Consider the following 17,160-nt stretch of genomic DNA (forward strand, 5'->3'; position numbering starts at 1 on the left):
ACGAAGGAGTGGCTTCGTAAGAAGCATTTCAAGGTCCTGGAGAGGCCTAGTCAGTCTCCAGATCTCAATCCCCTAGAAAATCTTTGGAGGGAGTTGAAAGTCCGTGATCTGCATGGAGGAATGGGCCAAAATACCAGCAACAGTGTGTGAAAACCTTCTGAAGACTTGAAAACGTTTGACCTCTGTCATTGCCAACAAAGGGTATATAACAAAGTATTGAGATGAACTTTTGTTATTGACCAAATACTTATTTTCCACCATAATTTGCAAATAAATTCTTAAAAAATCAGACAATGTGATTTTCTGGATTTTTTTTTTTTTTTCCCTCATTTTGTCTCTCATAGTTGTGGTATACCTATGATGAAAATTACAGCCCTCTCATATTTTTAAGTGGGAGAACTTGCACAATTGGTGGCTGACTAAATACTTTTTTGCCCCACTGTATATAAGAAACCACCCCAGCTCATCACATTGACTTTTCTTAGCAATTTGAGTAGTCATGGCGATTTAAATGGCAATTAAAGGCGAAAATAGAGAATGAATGGGGAGACGTGCTCAAAACGACCAAACCCAGCCCTCTTTGGAGCTCTACTGCTGCGTCATACTTCAACATAGAAAAATAGTTGAAACGTTAAACGGGTCACAAGACTTGAGACTCTTATAGGTTAATTCGGTATTTCGTAAACTATTACGGTTTTCACAAAATTGCAGTTTACATTTTGTTTAATTTTTTGACCGTTTCAGATTTTATAATGGGTGTGTATTGCACAGAATGTTCAGAGCTAGAGTGGATGACATCATGGGCACTCTAAATGCCATCCCTGAAAATGTTCCTCCCAAAGAAAATCTGACAATTTTTTAAAATCCTACAAGGTCAGTGTCAGGATAAGTCTCTACGACATTAATGAAACTGAAAGTTAAGGTCCTTTGTACAGATTGAAACGTGAGGAGTGACGTACACGCACCAAGCAACTTCAAAGGGCTGTTTGAAGGTCAAGCTTTCGCAGTTCCCAACACCACGCACACATGTAACAGATGTCAGCTCTAGCGTATTACAGTAGACACTGGGTATTACACGTGCGTTTATCCCTACACTTATAAATCAGCAACCACAGGGACGAGCACACCAGAGGATGTAGACTCGCCCACAGGATAAATGAGTATTAATCACTAATCATTGAGTAGCAAGAGCAAAGAAAACCATAGACCGACAGGTACATTTTAGAAGCGTATTTAGATATTGTTGGCACAAAGAGAATAAAACATATAACAACAATAACCAATGTGTTGCTCCCTGGTTCTGAGAAGAGTCACTCATTATACATCTCATACTACACATATAGACACTGACTAGTGCTCACCTGGTTATAGGTCGATTTAGAGTCTAAGTCCTAAGAGACAGACCTCTTTGTGTGTAAGCGACACCCTTTTAACCTAGGTGTAAAGCACCCTTCCCTTTTTTAACCTCTTGTCAAAAAAAAAGTAAATTTGGCAAAATATCTGCATCAACCAACAGATCGATGATAACAATTTAAACATAAGTGTACAATTACTCAAATACAAACAGTCTCTCTTTTCTTTCCTTTCTCAGTCCAGTGAAAGGCTGAAAATCTGCAGTCTATGAATTGTATCCTTCAATGCTCTGGCAATGATCAGTCCTACCAGGATTTCTTTTGGAAGCAACAGTTCAACTCTTTCAGGAACATCTGTCCAGTTAGCTTGGCTCGCCACAACCACTGCACTCTACCACCACTATTGTAGCGCAGAACAGCAGCAGAAGAAATCCACTCTCTTCCAAAGATGTCACATCCAACTCAAACAGGGAGACAACAGGGGGGGACCCGGCCTGAGTAGGCCAAAAAGAGGGTTAAATATACATCCTCTAGACACTACACATTGTGGACAGGAACTTTTCCACTTATCCAGCTAGTATCAAAGATATCCACCACATTCTCCAGCGTAGTCTATCATGAGCGACACAACATGCATCTGACTCTGATCTCAATAGCGACAGAAGAGCGAGAGAGAGAGAAAAAAAACTAGGCGACACACCAACTGTTATTAATTAATTTCTATTCGCTATTTTTTCAACCATAAACCATTGTTTGTTTGTATTTTTGTTTCTATTCCTAGTTCTAATCCTTCCAATATAGAATATATATGAATTCAGCCATAATAATTCATTGCACAGTTAAGGCCTCGTAACATGGGTTACACACACATACATTGAAAGACACACAAAAACCATCACCACCTTATGGATATAAACTGTACAAGTGTCTCAACCTGGTAACACAAGTTTTTTGGAGGCTCTATGGTAGACAGCTCCACTGCCACACACAACAATACACGCATGCACATTATCAGACACACCCAAACACCATCTTACTTTTTGGATATTCACCTTCAAAATAAGAGTCTCAACCAGGTACATAGAACTTACTTTCTGGGGGGCAGCTCTACCGCCACACACACACACACACACACACACACACACACACACACACACACACACACACACACACACACACACACACAAGCTATTGTCTATATGGGGATATAGTTCTATAGCTTTACTGCAGATCAACTTCTGTTAGGGAATGTATATGTATACGTACATGTCTTGCTATGGTTGTGGGAACAAATTAGGGTTTGAAACCATCAGTGTGAGGTTATTTTGGCCAGTCTTGACAGCTTCAAATGGCTTTTGAGGGACACCTGCATTGACTGAGGTCAGTATCAGGATATGTCTCTACGACATGAATGAAAGTGAAAGTAACATCCTTTGTACAGATTGAAATGTGAGGAGTGAAATACACGCACCAAGAACCAGGCACATTCAAAATTTCTCCAGGAATTTTCTAGTTGTATTTATTGTAGTGTAACTATTGGAAGTCTCAACATTTCCAAAGATAGACACTTTGGTAAAGGTGTGATGATAGATTTATGTCCTAGATCATACAAAGTCAGGTCATAGTGCAAAATGTGATTTTTCTATTATACTATAAAACAGAGATTAATCATCTTTATGTTAATTTTCATTAATTAGGCGACATGAGTTTTTCCATTACTATTAATGATCATGATGAAAAAAACAGCAATGAGTCATGTTCAGATGTCGACAATTAAAAGTATGACATCACTTTCATGTTTTCTATGGATAAACTACAATCTGAGCCTTCTGCTGCCACAGGTCTGTCCCTGACCCAGTGTTGTATACTGAATAAAACCATGAGAGATTATTTCCTTCAACACCATCCAGAATATGTGAAGTCAAGGGGGAAGTTTTTATGTCTTCTGATGGAATGTGACATCCCTCCTCCCTAAAATACTACTGCACCAGTAGAACTCACTGAAATGGTCTTCCAGTCTCCTTCCAGGAAGTTCCTCAGGGGGGTCAGGAAGCTGATGGCTGATGTCTGGAGGAACTCCCTCTCTGCTGCTCCTAATCTCCTCTCACATTCCCCCACCTTGATCAGAGTGCTCCCTGAAAAACATTCACCACAGAGGCTTCATTTCAAATAACACATCCCTCCTAGACTTCAACATGTCCTCTGAAGTTACAGGATAGTTTAAGACACTGTAGTCGACAAGCCCTTGAATCTGCACCTGGCAACTGTACCTCAACTACTTCTTTCTGTGTGATGCATCAGATGTGTTACAACCGTCAACCGACACAAACTACGTGCTGCACTCCAGACGAAAATTTCTAGGTTAAAATCCATAAAAATAAAAACCACGAAGGCTGTTATTACTACTGCTGTTATGCACATTGTTGTACTAACACAGAAACCATTTGTGAAATCATAACATAAAACCACATTTTCTGGCTGAAGAAAGCCTGATCACTGATTTCAATAGTCATGCATTTGTTTCTCAAAAACAGTTTCCTTAGTTTACTGCTATCTCCTTCTTTTCATCCATATTTTTATCTTTGATTTGTATCATCACATGATTTCAAGTCAGTTATTTGGCAATGTGTATGATGGAGACACAATGTGGACTTTTAACATTGCCTGTGTCTCTACTCAAAGCTAAATATAGATCCAATAAAAGTGCCCAAGGGAAAGGAGCCATGGGGCCATGCTCCAGTTGCTCTTTGTAATCTACACCACATGAATAATATATAGTCTGCAGCCATGTTACTGTGGCTACAACACACAGAGCACAGTGTTGTCACCTGGCTAAAGGTTGACAAGACTCTGAAATAAGAAACAAAAAGTAATTTATTTAACCAAAATACTTCAACATTACCATGTGGTGTGTAAATGGGGCAGAAGTCAGTGGTGTGTGTGATGTGTGGTGGAGCCAATCATAGACGAAGAAGGGAGGCTTGGGAGCAAGTTAAGCTGAGTCACATTACTTCAGTTAGAGAATATACAAAGGTTAGCTAATAAGGCAACACTGGGGATACATGACTGATACGGCTGCTGCTCTCACTAACTCACAAACTACTGTTCATAGGACTTTTTCACAGGCAAAGTGTTAATATGCAGTGAATAATAAAAATGCTGAATTCCAGCCATGACGCACTGTTGTTGAAGAAATAACCTTAGTGAGTGGCAGGAAAATACCAGTTCACTGGTGCATCACTGCATTTCACTACAGAGCCAACAATCTGTACCTGGATACCTCCTCATCATACAAATGAGTGAAGAAGAGCTGGCAGACTTGTATCTAGCAGTCAGGTGACCTTTCAACTTATTGGGTAGATTATTTCTGATGTAAAGAGAGGTCAAGTTTACATACAGGCTGTAAAAAGAGTCATGTTGTGTTTAAGACTTACCATATGGAGAACCAAATTCCTTTGCTGCATCCTGCATATATTGACCCAGCAGCTCTCCATTGGTAATTCTGGACGGTGCCTTCCTGTCCAACTTCTCATAGAGAAACTCCTCAATTCTGGCACCTGCATACAAAGTCAAGAAGAGTTTAATCTATGGCTCTGGTGTGTCTGCTGAATGCAAAAGAAGGCAACTGTTACTGCTAACATTGTTAGCCTTAATGATGTTATAAACTGGTGATATGTGGTGGAAGTGTAACAAACTTCTGATACTTTTCAACTTCTTTGTGGTCCATTGATGTTTATTAATGGACGAAGCAGAAGTGGCTCTAATACAGTGTAAATTATCACATTATAAAACCACTATAGCTCAATTTGCAGAATTACAGTGGCTGCAGAAAGTCATCAGACTCCATCACCTTTTGTACACTTTATTGTGTTGTAATTTATTTGTAAAATAAATTGTAAAATATTTAATTTTAAATGGATAAAATTGCTATTTTTGTACATCAGTCTACACAAACCATTAGGACCTTCTATTGCGGCTCCAACCTGTGGTCAGCTGCTTCCTGTTTGCTGTAATTATCCTTGAGATGAGTCTACAACTTGACTGGAGTCGACCTATGGCAAACTAAATTGATTGAGCAAAGAAAGGCTCACACCTGTTTATATAAGGTCCCACGAAGCCATGAAGTCCAAGGAACTCTCTGTAGACCTCCATAGTAAAATTCCAGCAAGGCATAGACAACAGCAAGAGTATGAATCCCTTTCTAAAGCTCTTTGTGTTCCCAGGAGAACAGTAGGAACAATAACTGAAATTGAAGAAGTCTGGAACCAGGACTGTTCTAGAGTTTGCCGTCCAGACAAACTGAGTAACCAGGAAAGGATGTTGGTCAGGGAGGAGGTGACTGTAACAAAGATTCAGAAGTCCTTTGCAGAGATGGAGAAGCCCCTGGAAGGACGGCCATCTCAGCAGTTCTCCATCAATCAGGTCTTTATGGTAGAGAGTCAAGACATAATGCCTGAGTCTGACTAAGAGCATTTAAAGACTCTGAGAGCAGGAGGAACAAGACTCTCTGGTCTGGTCAGAACTCCAAACACCATGTCCGACAGACACCAGGCACTGCTCATCACCTGGATGTTACCATCCCTATGATGAAGCATGGTGCTGTTAGGAGGGGCTTCTCAGCTGCAGGGAGAAGGAGACTGGTCAGAACTGAGAGAAGGATGAATGCAGGTCCATGAAGAAAACCTACTCCAGAGCTTCAGAGGATCTGTTAGCAAGAATGGGATAATCCATCCAAATCCAGGTGTTCAGAGCTCATAGAGACTCAGCGAAGAAGACTGGAGTTCTAACTGTTGCCAAAGAGGTCTCTAGAAAGGACAGGATTAAGGGTCTGAAGACTTCAGTATTTCAGTTTTTGATTTTAAATACATTTGTAAAACTTTCTAGAAATATGTTTTCACTTTGTCATTATGGGTTATCGAGTGTAGACTGATGGGCAACAATGGCAATTTCATCCATTTACCATTAAATCTTCAACACAATGAAGCGAAGCGGTCTGAACACTTTTTGAAGACACTGTATCACCTCACAGTGTTCACAGTGTTGCATTTACCTGAAAGATGCTGTGTCTAATTATGCTACTACTATACTGCTGTCGGGTTGTTTGTTTATTGTGTGAAATCTTTGTCTGCAGAGAAACTTGTGAAGGAAATTCAATATTTCCCTTTGGATTTTAATTGAGTAAAAGTAATGTTGCCCAAAACTGAGTTCTTTACATATCAAGGCAAACAGACATCCAAAGATCAAATGATCATGTTCTTTTAAAGAGCAGAAAAACAACTAAATGGCTTCTCACAGCATTGGTACAGAATTATCCATTTAATAATTATATGGGAAAACGTTGACATTCAGCCACTGAAGACTATGATAAGATACTGAAAGTCATTTTTGGGTGTAGTATTTATTTAATCAGGACATGAGAGGCATCTTCATCCAGCTGCAGTATCTGTAAATAATAACGCCACACACAATAATCTCAAATCTCATAGATTAATCAAAACCTCTGACTCACCCCAATATTATAAAGAGGTGCTCTTTTGATATTAAAACCTTTTGATATTATTGATGTGACTCACACATGAATGTGACATCTGTTAGACTTGGGTGGTATCTTTGTTTTCGTACCAAAACAGCCCCAAACATGTACAGGACTGTGCTACAGTTTTAATTTAGGTGTCTGATTGGTCCAGACTCATTCTGCAGCAGGACAATGAGTCCAAATTCAAAGCCAGAGTCATGAGGAACTGTCTTCAGACACCAGAAGAACAAGGAGTCCTGAAAGCAGATGGTCTGGTCCCCACAGAGACCTGATCTCAGCATCATGGAGTCAGTCTGGGACCACATGAAGGGACAGAAGACACTGAGAGAGACTAAATCCACAGAAGAGCCAAGGAAGGTTCTCCAAGATGCTGTAACAACCTTCCTGCTGAGTACCTGAAGAACTGTGTCTGGTGAACTGAGGAGAGCTGGAGCTGGTTTAAAAGCAAAGGGGGGTCACAGCAAATACTGATTTGATTTAAGTTTAACTGCACTTGAATGAAGTAAAAAGCTATTCATCATTATTTTTTAAAAACTCCTCACTTTACTTTTAGTGCATGTATGTTGAAGTCTGATTCCCGACCTGCAAGAACCAATCAGCCAACAGTTATTTAGTTCATCAAAGTGTATTAATCACAGTGGATTAATTATCCATATATTTTTCTCAGAAGTCTGAAACCGAGCTAAAAGACAGACAAATATTGGACTTATCTATATTCTCCAGACCCAGTGTATATATTATTATATAATCAGCATATACCAACCTTTATCAATAGACAAAAAAATATGCTGACGCAGATATAAATCAAAACTAAAATCTGCATGTGTGGCAGCAGTGAGCAGTCTCTCATTGCCAATCTACAGAAAAAATTCACACTTGTCACCTGAGAAGATTCAAGTTGAGTGTTCAAAACCAGAACCAGATATCATATGGAGACAGATCGTGGTCCAGCTTACTCTCTACGGTTTGTTTAGAAAAGCTGCCACTGATCTGTGGTGCAGACCTCCCAGAATGTTGCTGAGAAATTAAACGCAATGGATCCTCATAGCCTAAATAGTTTATTCACCTTTAAAACTAAAGTATCTGTCAGCCCGTAACGACACCTCACTGCCCCTGACTGTTGTTGTCAATGCAGAACTTCTGGTTGTGAGTGTTGCTTCCTGTGGGTGGAGGTGCAGGACTATTGTCTTTACATTGGTGATCACATGATGTGTCTTTTGCAAAGAAAGAGCTCACTACTGTCACATGCTTTTTGCGGTATCAAATCAGCTGATTTGATAACCCTCTGATTCTGAATAAAGTTGTCTGAGACTTCTTCACATAAGGTTTTGTCTATTGTTTGCTGTGTGCTGCCTGTTTCCTGCACCTGACTGAACCTCAGTGTGGGAGAAGCTTGCCTACTTTTTCTTATGAAATATTGGACTTTTAATCGTCAGGTGGTCAGAAAAATGAAGCTTCAGTTCCAACAGATTTCCTGCCCCCTAGTGGACACAAGTAAATTAAAGCTGCTTAAAACAGCAACAACTGTCATTTTAAACTGGTGTAGTACTTGTGAGGATTTTAAAACTCCTTATTACCAAAACAGTACCCAAGTCTAACGTCTGTCACACAGGATAAATTAATACCATGGAATAGCATCACCTATATTTACAAAGCTATAATTAAAGTAAACATTTTTCACAAGTACATTTTGGAGATGATGTGTGAGTTTTAATCCAACAAGTTTAGTGATCCTAGAGGAAAACAAAGCAGGGGGTATCTCTGAAAATAATTAATAATTAATGATCCCCCTTCACATGTCCACAACATCTAAAAATATTTATACACAATGTTAAAAAGCCTCATGTCGAGGTAGAGACATTTGATCAGAGCATGTTTCTTTATTGCTCACATACTTGTTATTGATCAACTCTACAAAATCAATTCTGCTGTTAATCGTGCTCTAATGACACTAAGGGTCACGACTTGTTTTGGTCAAACTGATGCAGGAAATTCACTGAGGTTTTAAGAGATGCCTCAGTAATCAGCTGACTGACAGGTCCAACTGTACTTGTGGAATACTGTATGTGGCGGTAGAAACCGTAGTTACCGTCTGTAACTATGGTTCATATACTCAAACACAGACACACTACACACAACCAGGCTGGAGCAATGAGGAGAGCCTGTTCAACAAGGAGATGATGTGAGGAAATATAGACAGGCTGGGAGGGAAGTATGTGAAACAAGGGCAGCCCTGCCCTGATTCTGGATCAGCTTCTGCTCTTCTATCTTTGTTTCTATCATTTCATTTTCTCTCTGATGAGGTTAAATATGATAATATTGTTTTCTGTCCACATTCTGCACTAAAACGTAAAAAACTTAATATTAGCATCTAACTCCTTCCTTGAACTTCAATGAGGTGTTGGTGGCACATTTGTGGCCAAGGCTCATGTTGTTATGTTGACTGTTGTCAGACTCACTTCTGATCCCAGCTTCCATAAAGAGCTACTAGATTCAGAACAGTAAACTAGTTTAGAAGAGAGCACAGCCTATATAAACAAATGTATTAGGGGAAATGTAGGATCCAGTGTTTCTGGAGAAGTTACTGGATCAAAAAATTATCTTCAGGAACTCTTTGGCAAGGAAAACGTGATTAAGTGGAGAATATATATATATATATATGTGTGTGTAAGTTTGGTTATTGCTACATAGCTAACGTTAGCATTAACATATTTACTTACCAGTTGAGCTTCAGCCTCATTGTGTTTACAATACAAGAGGTTATTTTATACGTTCTCTGAGCAGCTACTTCTTCAGGGCAGACTGGACAATAAAGTGACTTGGTATCAGAAAGTGATGAGATAGTCAAACTCGGGCTAGCCAGTTAGCATGCTAACTTCAGTAGAAGAAAAGACATGACAGAAACTAGAGTTTCACCTCTGGAGACAGCTGTTGGTGAGTAAAGGAATGAAGTCTGATGCTGAACTCACACAGTTCTTCTAGACTGAAAAGTAAACAGCTGTTAATGCGTTAGCTATGTAACAATAACAAAAACTTACATATAGCTCCTTTAATTGCATCACATCTGGATATGATTTGTATGGTTTCTATTCTATTTTCTGTACTGGGTACAGTCAATGTTTTTAACTGTTTCCACCCTGATGAAGATGTTGTGATCTCTGAGGTCTGCTTCTCTAACTAATACACCCTTCTGTTATTGTCCTGTTTCTCTTTGCTTTGCCTAAGAACCTGAAGAACATGACCAGTTTTTATCTTTAAAAGCATCAAAAAGTTCTCCTCCATTTCTTTTCTGTGTATTTTGAACTAAGGGAAAAATTTTCTTTGTAGGTTTGGCACTGAGTTTGAAGTTTGGCCTAAGCCAGACATGAGGATTTCTCAAATCCGACAAATCAAACTATGAGTTGTTTCTCTTATTTTGAACATGGACAAAATAGCCAGTTGTCATGCTTCAGCTTTATAGCAAGATGAAGATGAGAAAGACAAGATAAAGACTAAATTAAACCGTGTGGTAAGAGCCAGTGATACAGAGGTTTAATTAAAAAGGAGTTTGGCATAAACTATCTTTAACCCACATAAATGGTGTGCTGACACAATCAGCTGTGAGCCAGAATAGACTGGTTATGTCGTGCTGGAAGTGATCAGCCCTGAAGTCACATTGATGCTCTGAGTCTCAGAGCATTAAAAATGTATTTCACAGCCAGCTTTGATCTCAGCACCATATTTAGTCCTGTTAATGTTCATCAATGACTTCTCTTCTAACTCTAATTCAAAGGCATGAAAGATTTACACAGCGGGGGACCAGAGTCGGGGGGCAGGATACTCACCAGTGTGATCAACTGTAGCATGTTGAATCAAAAAGTCACACATTAGAGCTCCCACTCTCCAGTATGTCATCTCATATAAACCTAGAAATAATGCTAATACGCTGCATTAGAACCGTACCAGTGGTATTGGGTATTGTATGTTTCAGCTATGAATTTCCTTTGGCTTTATCATTTTGTCAAAGCTGCATTTGCAAGCTGTAGCCTTTCTGTGGATCCCTATAATATTTGGTGGCAGCAGTGCACAGACAAGCCAACAAAAGCAGTGAAGAAAAATCTAGTAAACATGGATGTGAAAATTTTTAAATATTCAAAAAAATGGCTTTGCAAACTTTTATATGGAAGGACAAACAGTGGCTTCAGGGAGTTTACAGATGCTTTATTGTGTCATAGATTTAACAGTAAATGGGTGATACTTTTGTGTTTTCTGATTAAGACGTGGGATGATATGTTGATATTATTCAGGTGCAAGCAGCTCATTCAAAATATGCGTCTCAGTTGGGGTTTTTACAGCAGGTTGTGTCACTCTTGCCCCTCTTGCCCTTTTACAATAAGCACAAACCGACTAGACTTGTGAGACTGGAATGGAGATACATGCCAAAAAGAAAAACCCACATTCCTGGACAGAAGAGGAAACACACCTATTTTTAAACATAATGACAGAATATTCCTCTTCATTAGGCATGTAAACAGCTTAATAAGAATACTGTCTTTTTCAGAAATAAGAGCGAAAACTGGAAAAGCTTGTGCATGTTAAAATAGTGACTGTAATGTTTGTCACAGGCCTGACAGGATAATCACGTTTTCCTGACCTCGATATTTCCCTTTGAGTTTCCATGTGTGTTTGTTTACATAAGCATGTCACCACCATGATTCCAGTACACAGCAGGGTTTGACTACCATTATACTGTATTCCAGATGGTTTCAGAACTGCACTCCACAGATCATGTGTGGGAACACTTTGGGTTTAAGCTGGATGAGAGTTTCTCATACACCGGCTCTATCGTCAACAGGTAGATAACATCACTGTTTCAACACCTTACCTCACTCTTTTTTCTGAGTTGCTGCACTGCAGTAACTGAGTGGAGACTAGACGATTCTGTGTGCAGCTGACTGTGAGGCATTTAGGGGACATCTGTAAATTGCAGCTACAGAAAATAACCTGGGTTACACTCTCAGCATGAGTCTATGCATCATTCACACACCACCATAGGTAAATTCTCAACTATTGCTATTTATAATATTTAATATTTTTACACATCCCAATTCCAATGTCTCAATTAAAAGTTTATTGTTCTTTAAAAATGTCTCCTCACATTATTATGCTATTATCATTATATCAGAGGCATAAAATGGTCTTGACAATAATATTGTTTATCAGAATTATTTCTGTGACAATATGTTGTTTAATAAAAGAAGTTATCATGACAGACCCTGATGCGCCTGATCAGAGTGAAGAATCTGAATACTTTTGTGAATGAGAGATTACAGTTTTTAATTGAAAAAATGGTAGGTGTAATAAGCTAAGGCTTCAGCCTAAACCTTTTCAGTCCTGTTTTGTTTCTTGTTTAAAAAAGAATTAACTTGATGTTTATTTATTGTCTATCTACCAGTGTATTTGAGTTTTATAAATTGGAAAATGACCAAAAAATTTAAATGAAATAAAAGAAATTGTAAAAATAATTAAAACTATGTTTTCACTTGGTTATTATGATTATTGAGTGCAGACTGCAAACTTTAAAATGAAATCTACAACATAATAAAGTGTGTAAAAAGTGAAGGGGTCTGAATACTCTCTGAAGCCACTGAACATTCAATACATTTGATAGATTCATGTTGAGCATTTTGGTCAGAAACACCAAATGTAAACATGTTCATAAAAAAAACTCTACAGGACACATTTAACACCTTCTGTCAGTGCCATTGACTGAGGTCCCAGCTGTGTGCAGCTGTGTGTAGCTGTGTGTAGCTGTGTGTAGCTCTGTGTGTAGCTCTGTATGTAGCTCTGTATGTGTATTTGTAGCTCTGTATTTGTACACCCAACTGTAATCATAAAACTTGACCAGACCAACAGGGAGAAAGTCAATATTATACCTGCAACTTATTTATCATGTGACAGGACTCCACTTTGACACAAAAATAAAGTTCTGACTTTAAGGTTTGCGTCCCAACATGGTCAGAAGTAATAGAGCATACGTTATTTCTGGTTAATGTGTGAAAGCATGCAATGCCACCAGTGTGGACCTGTCAGGATCATATGATTAGGTTTAAGTATTAAACTACATATTAACTAGTGCTACTACTATTGTATTGTCTTATTGTCAATTGTCTAATTAATGACACTGATGGCAACAAAAAATACAAACTTCACTGGGTTAGACTGTTTGTCACAGTCATTATAATAATGTTCTGTGACTGTTTTTTGATCAATCCAGAATACATTGCTTCATTTTTCCATCAGTGTAAACAAGTCCAGCTTTACTCTGTTGGACTTTATTGATTTATTGCTAATTATCCCATTATGCTGCATTTTACAGCAGTCATTTATCTTCTATAGCAAAAAACACCAGTACAGCAGTAGCTATGCTTGAAGGCAACATGTACTTCAGAATAATGATAGGTCTGGTGTAACTGTGTCATACTTGGGTTGGGCTGCAGTAGGACCTCCGTTTGTCTGTAGATTTTCTCAGTCCAGTTTTTGGTGCAGTCTGCACGGCTCATCAGGTTCTCAAAGTGAGCGTCCAGCTCAGTCTTCTCCGCCTGTCCCAACTTCTCTTCTGTGAACTGAGCAGACACACAACAACACACTCTCACAGGTGAACACAACTGGATGGCTTCTCATCTGTTATTATTAAAAGCTTAAGGAATCCGGAGACATCAGACCGGGTCCAGTTCACGACCCGTTCCTGCTCAGCTGACATCCTCTTCCGTTCTCTCACACTTGTCCCCATCAAACTCAACCAAATGAATAAAAGATGATAAAACAGGTGATTACACCTATTACAGTTTACTTTAGTTTTTTTTTTTAACCGACTCCGTGGTTGTTTTTGTTTTAGCAACCGTTACGTTAGCTAAACTTAACATTAAAGTGGCTAACAACACTGTCAGTAACAGCATTTAATTATAATGTCGGCCTTCTATCGTTATCGGGACGTAACTGAATATTAAGTAACAGTGTGTTTTTCTATGTTAACATGTACCCCAGCGTTAGCTCAGACACTGTACCGTAACGTTAGCTCAGACACTGTAACATAACGTTAGCTCAGATACTGTTGTAACGTTAGCTCAGACATTCTACAGTAACGCTAGCTCAGGTCAGCGTTTCGTTACCTGGACGGCTCGTGTGAAAAACAGTCCGGCACCGGAGGCTAATTTCTTCACGTTAAAATCCATTTTTTTTTTTTTGGACCAGCTAGCTACTGATGTGACACTGGAAGCAGACTACTGGATACCAACTGTTGTGGCATACGTCAGAAATCACGTGACCACCGCAGGAAAGGGGTCTTAATGTGTATCACTGACAAAATATTTGAAATGCAATGTAGTGGTTAATTATCTTTAAACGCAGAACATCTCTGTATTTTGACAACTTACTAATGATAACAATGCTGTTTCATTATGAGTATGTATTAAAGGGGACATATTATGCTCCTTTTCAACAAGTTTGAATAAGTCTCAGAGGTCCCCAAAACATGTCCTTGAAGCTTCTTGCTAAAAAATCCACTCCGATCCTATATTTCAGCAGGCCTGTAAACCCCTCTTTTTCAGCCCTGTTCAGAACAGACTGTTTCTGTGTCTGTAGCTTTAAATGCAAATGAGCTGTGCCTGAATACGCCTCTCTTCGGAAGGGGATGCCGTTTGGGCTTCTGGCACCATGCTCTAATGTTTACGGTGACCAGCGACCTGGCGTCGGTAGCGATTTGGTTCAACCACACGACTTTTATCCAGAATCTGATCCAGAGGGAGAGGCTGCTGAAGAAGTTCAAACTCTACAACTGCAGCAGGACGTTTCTGAATGGTTGGTAACCAATTTTTTGTATTTTGACATTACATTTTCAGTTTGTTGATGTGTGCTGGCACACAGTTACTAACATGTAGCTAGGTAGCTAATGCTAACTGTTACTGTCTCGTCATTACTGGGAGCTCTTTTGGTAAATAAGCACTATTGTGAATAGTGTAATGTAGTTATCTGTCATGCCTCCTTAGACATACTTTTACAGTCTGAAAATGTTTGTTGTATTTGGACTGCTACAGGTGTTCAATGTCAGTACTAGTCAAATATTTTAATAGATGCTGACAAAGTAAATCATTTTTCTCCATGTTTTGAGCAGAGGTGCTCATCATGACATATTCCTTTATGTAGTAAATTTATTTTGTGTATTACAATGATAGCTGTAAATCAGCATAAACATGTCTGACAGCAACAGTAATCTTTAGTCAAGGACTAAACTGTGTATACACAGTTTAGTCTTTGACTAAAGATTACTGCATATTTCAAAACAGCCCTTCTAGAAAGAAGTAAAATATTCTTAAATTCAATCAAATTATCTTGTATCAAGCAAGAAAATCTGCCAATGGGGTATGCTTTTTTTGCTTGACAAGAATTCTTAAAATAAGCCCGAATTTCTTAGCTCCAAAAGACTAAAATGAGACTTTAAACTAGACAGAAAATCTTAAATTAATCCAAGTTCTTCTAAAACAAGCAATGAAAAAACACTAATTTAAGATTAAATTACTCAAAATTTGAATTTAAGTCTCTTCACTAAATTAAATTTAAGAAATTACACCATAATTTCTTAAAACAGCATAACAAATATAAGTGATGTCTTAAATCAAGATACCAAAACTTTCTCATTTAATTTTTTTTTATTAACTTTGCAATACAAATGTTCACAATCAACATCCAAAAAAGGAGCACTTACATGTTCCAGATCCATCATAATCAAACAGATTGAAAAGTCAGTTTTGATTTGAACCTCACTATCAAAATAATAATACATCAGCTATTGTAGCAGCATACCATAGCAACTAAACATGTTGCATCTGCTTTGCAGCATAATATCCCACAGGAAAGGTTTTCAATCTCACCAACAATGTATCTAACTGTGATGAACATTTTTTTAAACAGAACATCAACTTTCTTTGAAATTGTTACATCAGAGTGGGGCAGAGGGACAAACAAAGGGACTCACTCAATGAATGACTTCCACTCACCAATCGCTTTTTTGTAATGGGGGGTCAAATCCTGCTCATGAATTGAATCTTGAAGTACCTCTGTCTGCAGTACTGACAGTAGTGTAGAAATGCACTTTGGGTAGGTCATGTGCAGGGCATAGTAATATGCCATGAGGTAGAGAAGTCCCTCATTAAGTCTGTCCATGGCGAAGGTGGTCACTGGTGTGTTTCCAATGGCGATCATGCAGTTGTCCTCAGAAACTAGCAGAACCGGAGAAGACAGGGGTCGCTGCCGCATGAAACCATCAGGATCCTCAGAAGTCTAGATGACACAAATCAATGAAGAAGATTAGAAAAACATTACAAATAACATAAACTTTGACCTGGACAAGAACATTAGTGAAATCACATTGCACTTTAAAACACTTAGTCACAGTAATCTCTCAGCATTCAGCACTGCAAAGGCTGAATGCACCACAGCTAGTTCCAATAAAGTTAGTATTAAATTAAGTAGGCTACACACTTCCCCTTTAGACCTTTTGAAATGATAAAAGTTTATCTAAAAGTTACTAAACCTAGTATAAAATTTATGCCTGAAAAACTGGAACATATATTATGAAATGTTTCAGTAAGTCTGTAAATCTCACCGCAAGGATATGGAAAAGAGCCTCGCTGCTTGAGCCCAGTTTCTTCGGTGGCATAGTGCTGGATGGAAAGAGAAGTGGCAGGGCCCTGAAGACAGCTGTGATATGCTCCACTGGTTTAATGAAAAAAGCACAAAACAAGGTGATACCATAAATAACTGTAACATAACATTCAGTGTTTCCTCTACATTCATTTATCAGTGGCGGGCCACCACGCCTTCAAATTTCTTTTATTTTTATTTTTTTTTATTGTCGCAAATGCACCACCGCCACATCTCTCCACCTTCACAGCACAGCCTGTGTGATGATGAGCGCAACAGCGGGGGGAGGGGAGGAGAGGGGAGGGAGGGAGTTAATTACTCGCGAGAGCGCGGCCTTGAAAGTGACTTCACGTCAGGCACCAGGTGAGAGTCAGAGAAGTGAAGTCGTGAGGAATAAGGCAGCGAATTACCGGAGAAAAAAGGTAGACTTATTAGCCAACTCAGTGACGCTAACTTGGGTAAACTAACTGATAGCATTAAGCTAATATCTACACGTCATTATGTATTAACTGCTGACGGCATTTTCAGATGAGCTTGTTCAGATACTTCTCTAAGAAGAGAAAGACAACAGATGAAGAAGACGCTAGTCAG

The 17,160-nt window shown here is 38.8% G+C and overlaps 1 protein-coding gene across 1 annotated transcript in view; it reads right to left on the reverse strand.

Annotated features, from left to right (window-relative positions):
- LOC111652913 (endophilin-B2-like) overlaps positions 1-14,193 on the reverse strand; it is a 29,774-nt gene extending 15,581 nt beyond the window's left edge. Inside the window, exons 1-4 of the mRNA XM_023403307.2 lie at positions 14,040-14,193; positions 13,352-13,493; positions 4,787-4,909; positions 3,354-3,487 (exon numbers count right to left, since the gene is read on the reverse strand). Of these exons, the coding sequence (XP_023259075.1) occupies positions 3,354-3,487; positions 4,787-4,909; positions 13,352-13,493; positions 14,040-14,102 (462 nt within the window). The 5' untranslated portion in view covers positions 14,103-14,193. The remainder of the gene's footprint in view (positions 1-3,353; positions 3,488-4,786; positions 4,910-13,351; positions 13,494-14,039) is intronic.
- Positions 14,194-17,160: the final 2,967 nt, after the last annotated feature.

Source organism: Seriola lalandi, unplaced genomic scaffold (assembly GCF_002814215.2).
Source record: "Seriola lalandi dorsalis isolate HSWRI2012SDOR001 ecotype SW California unplaced genomic scaffold, Sedor1 jcf7180002054111, whole genome shotgun sequence".
Classification (NCBI taxonomy): domain Eukaryota; kingdom Metazoa; phylum Chordata; class Actinopteri; order Carangiformes; family Carangidae; genus Seriola; species Seriola lalandi.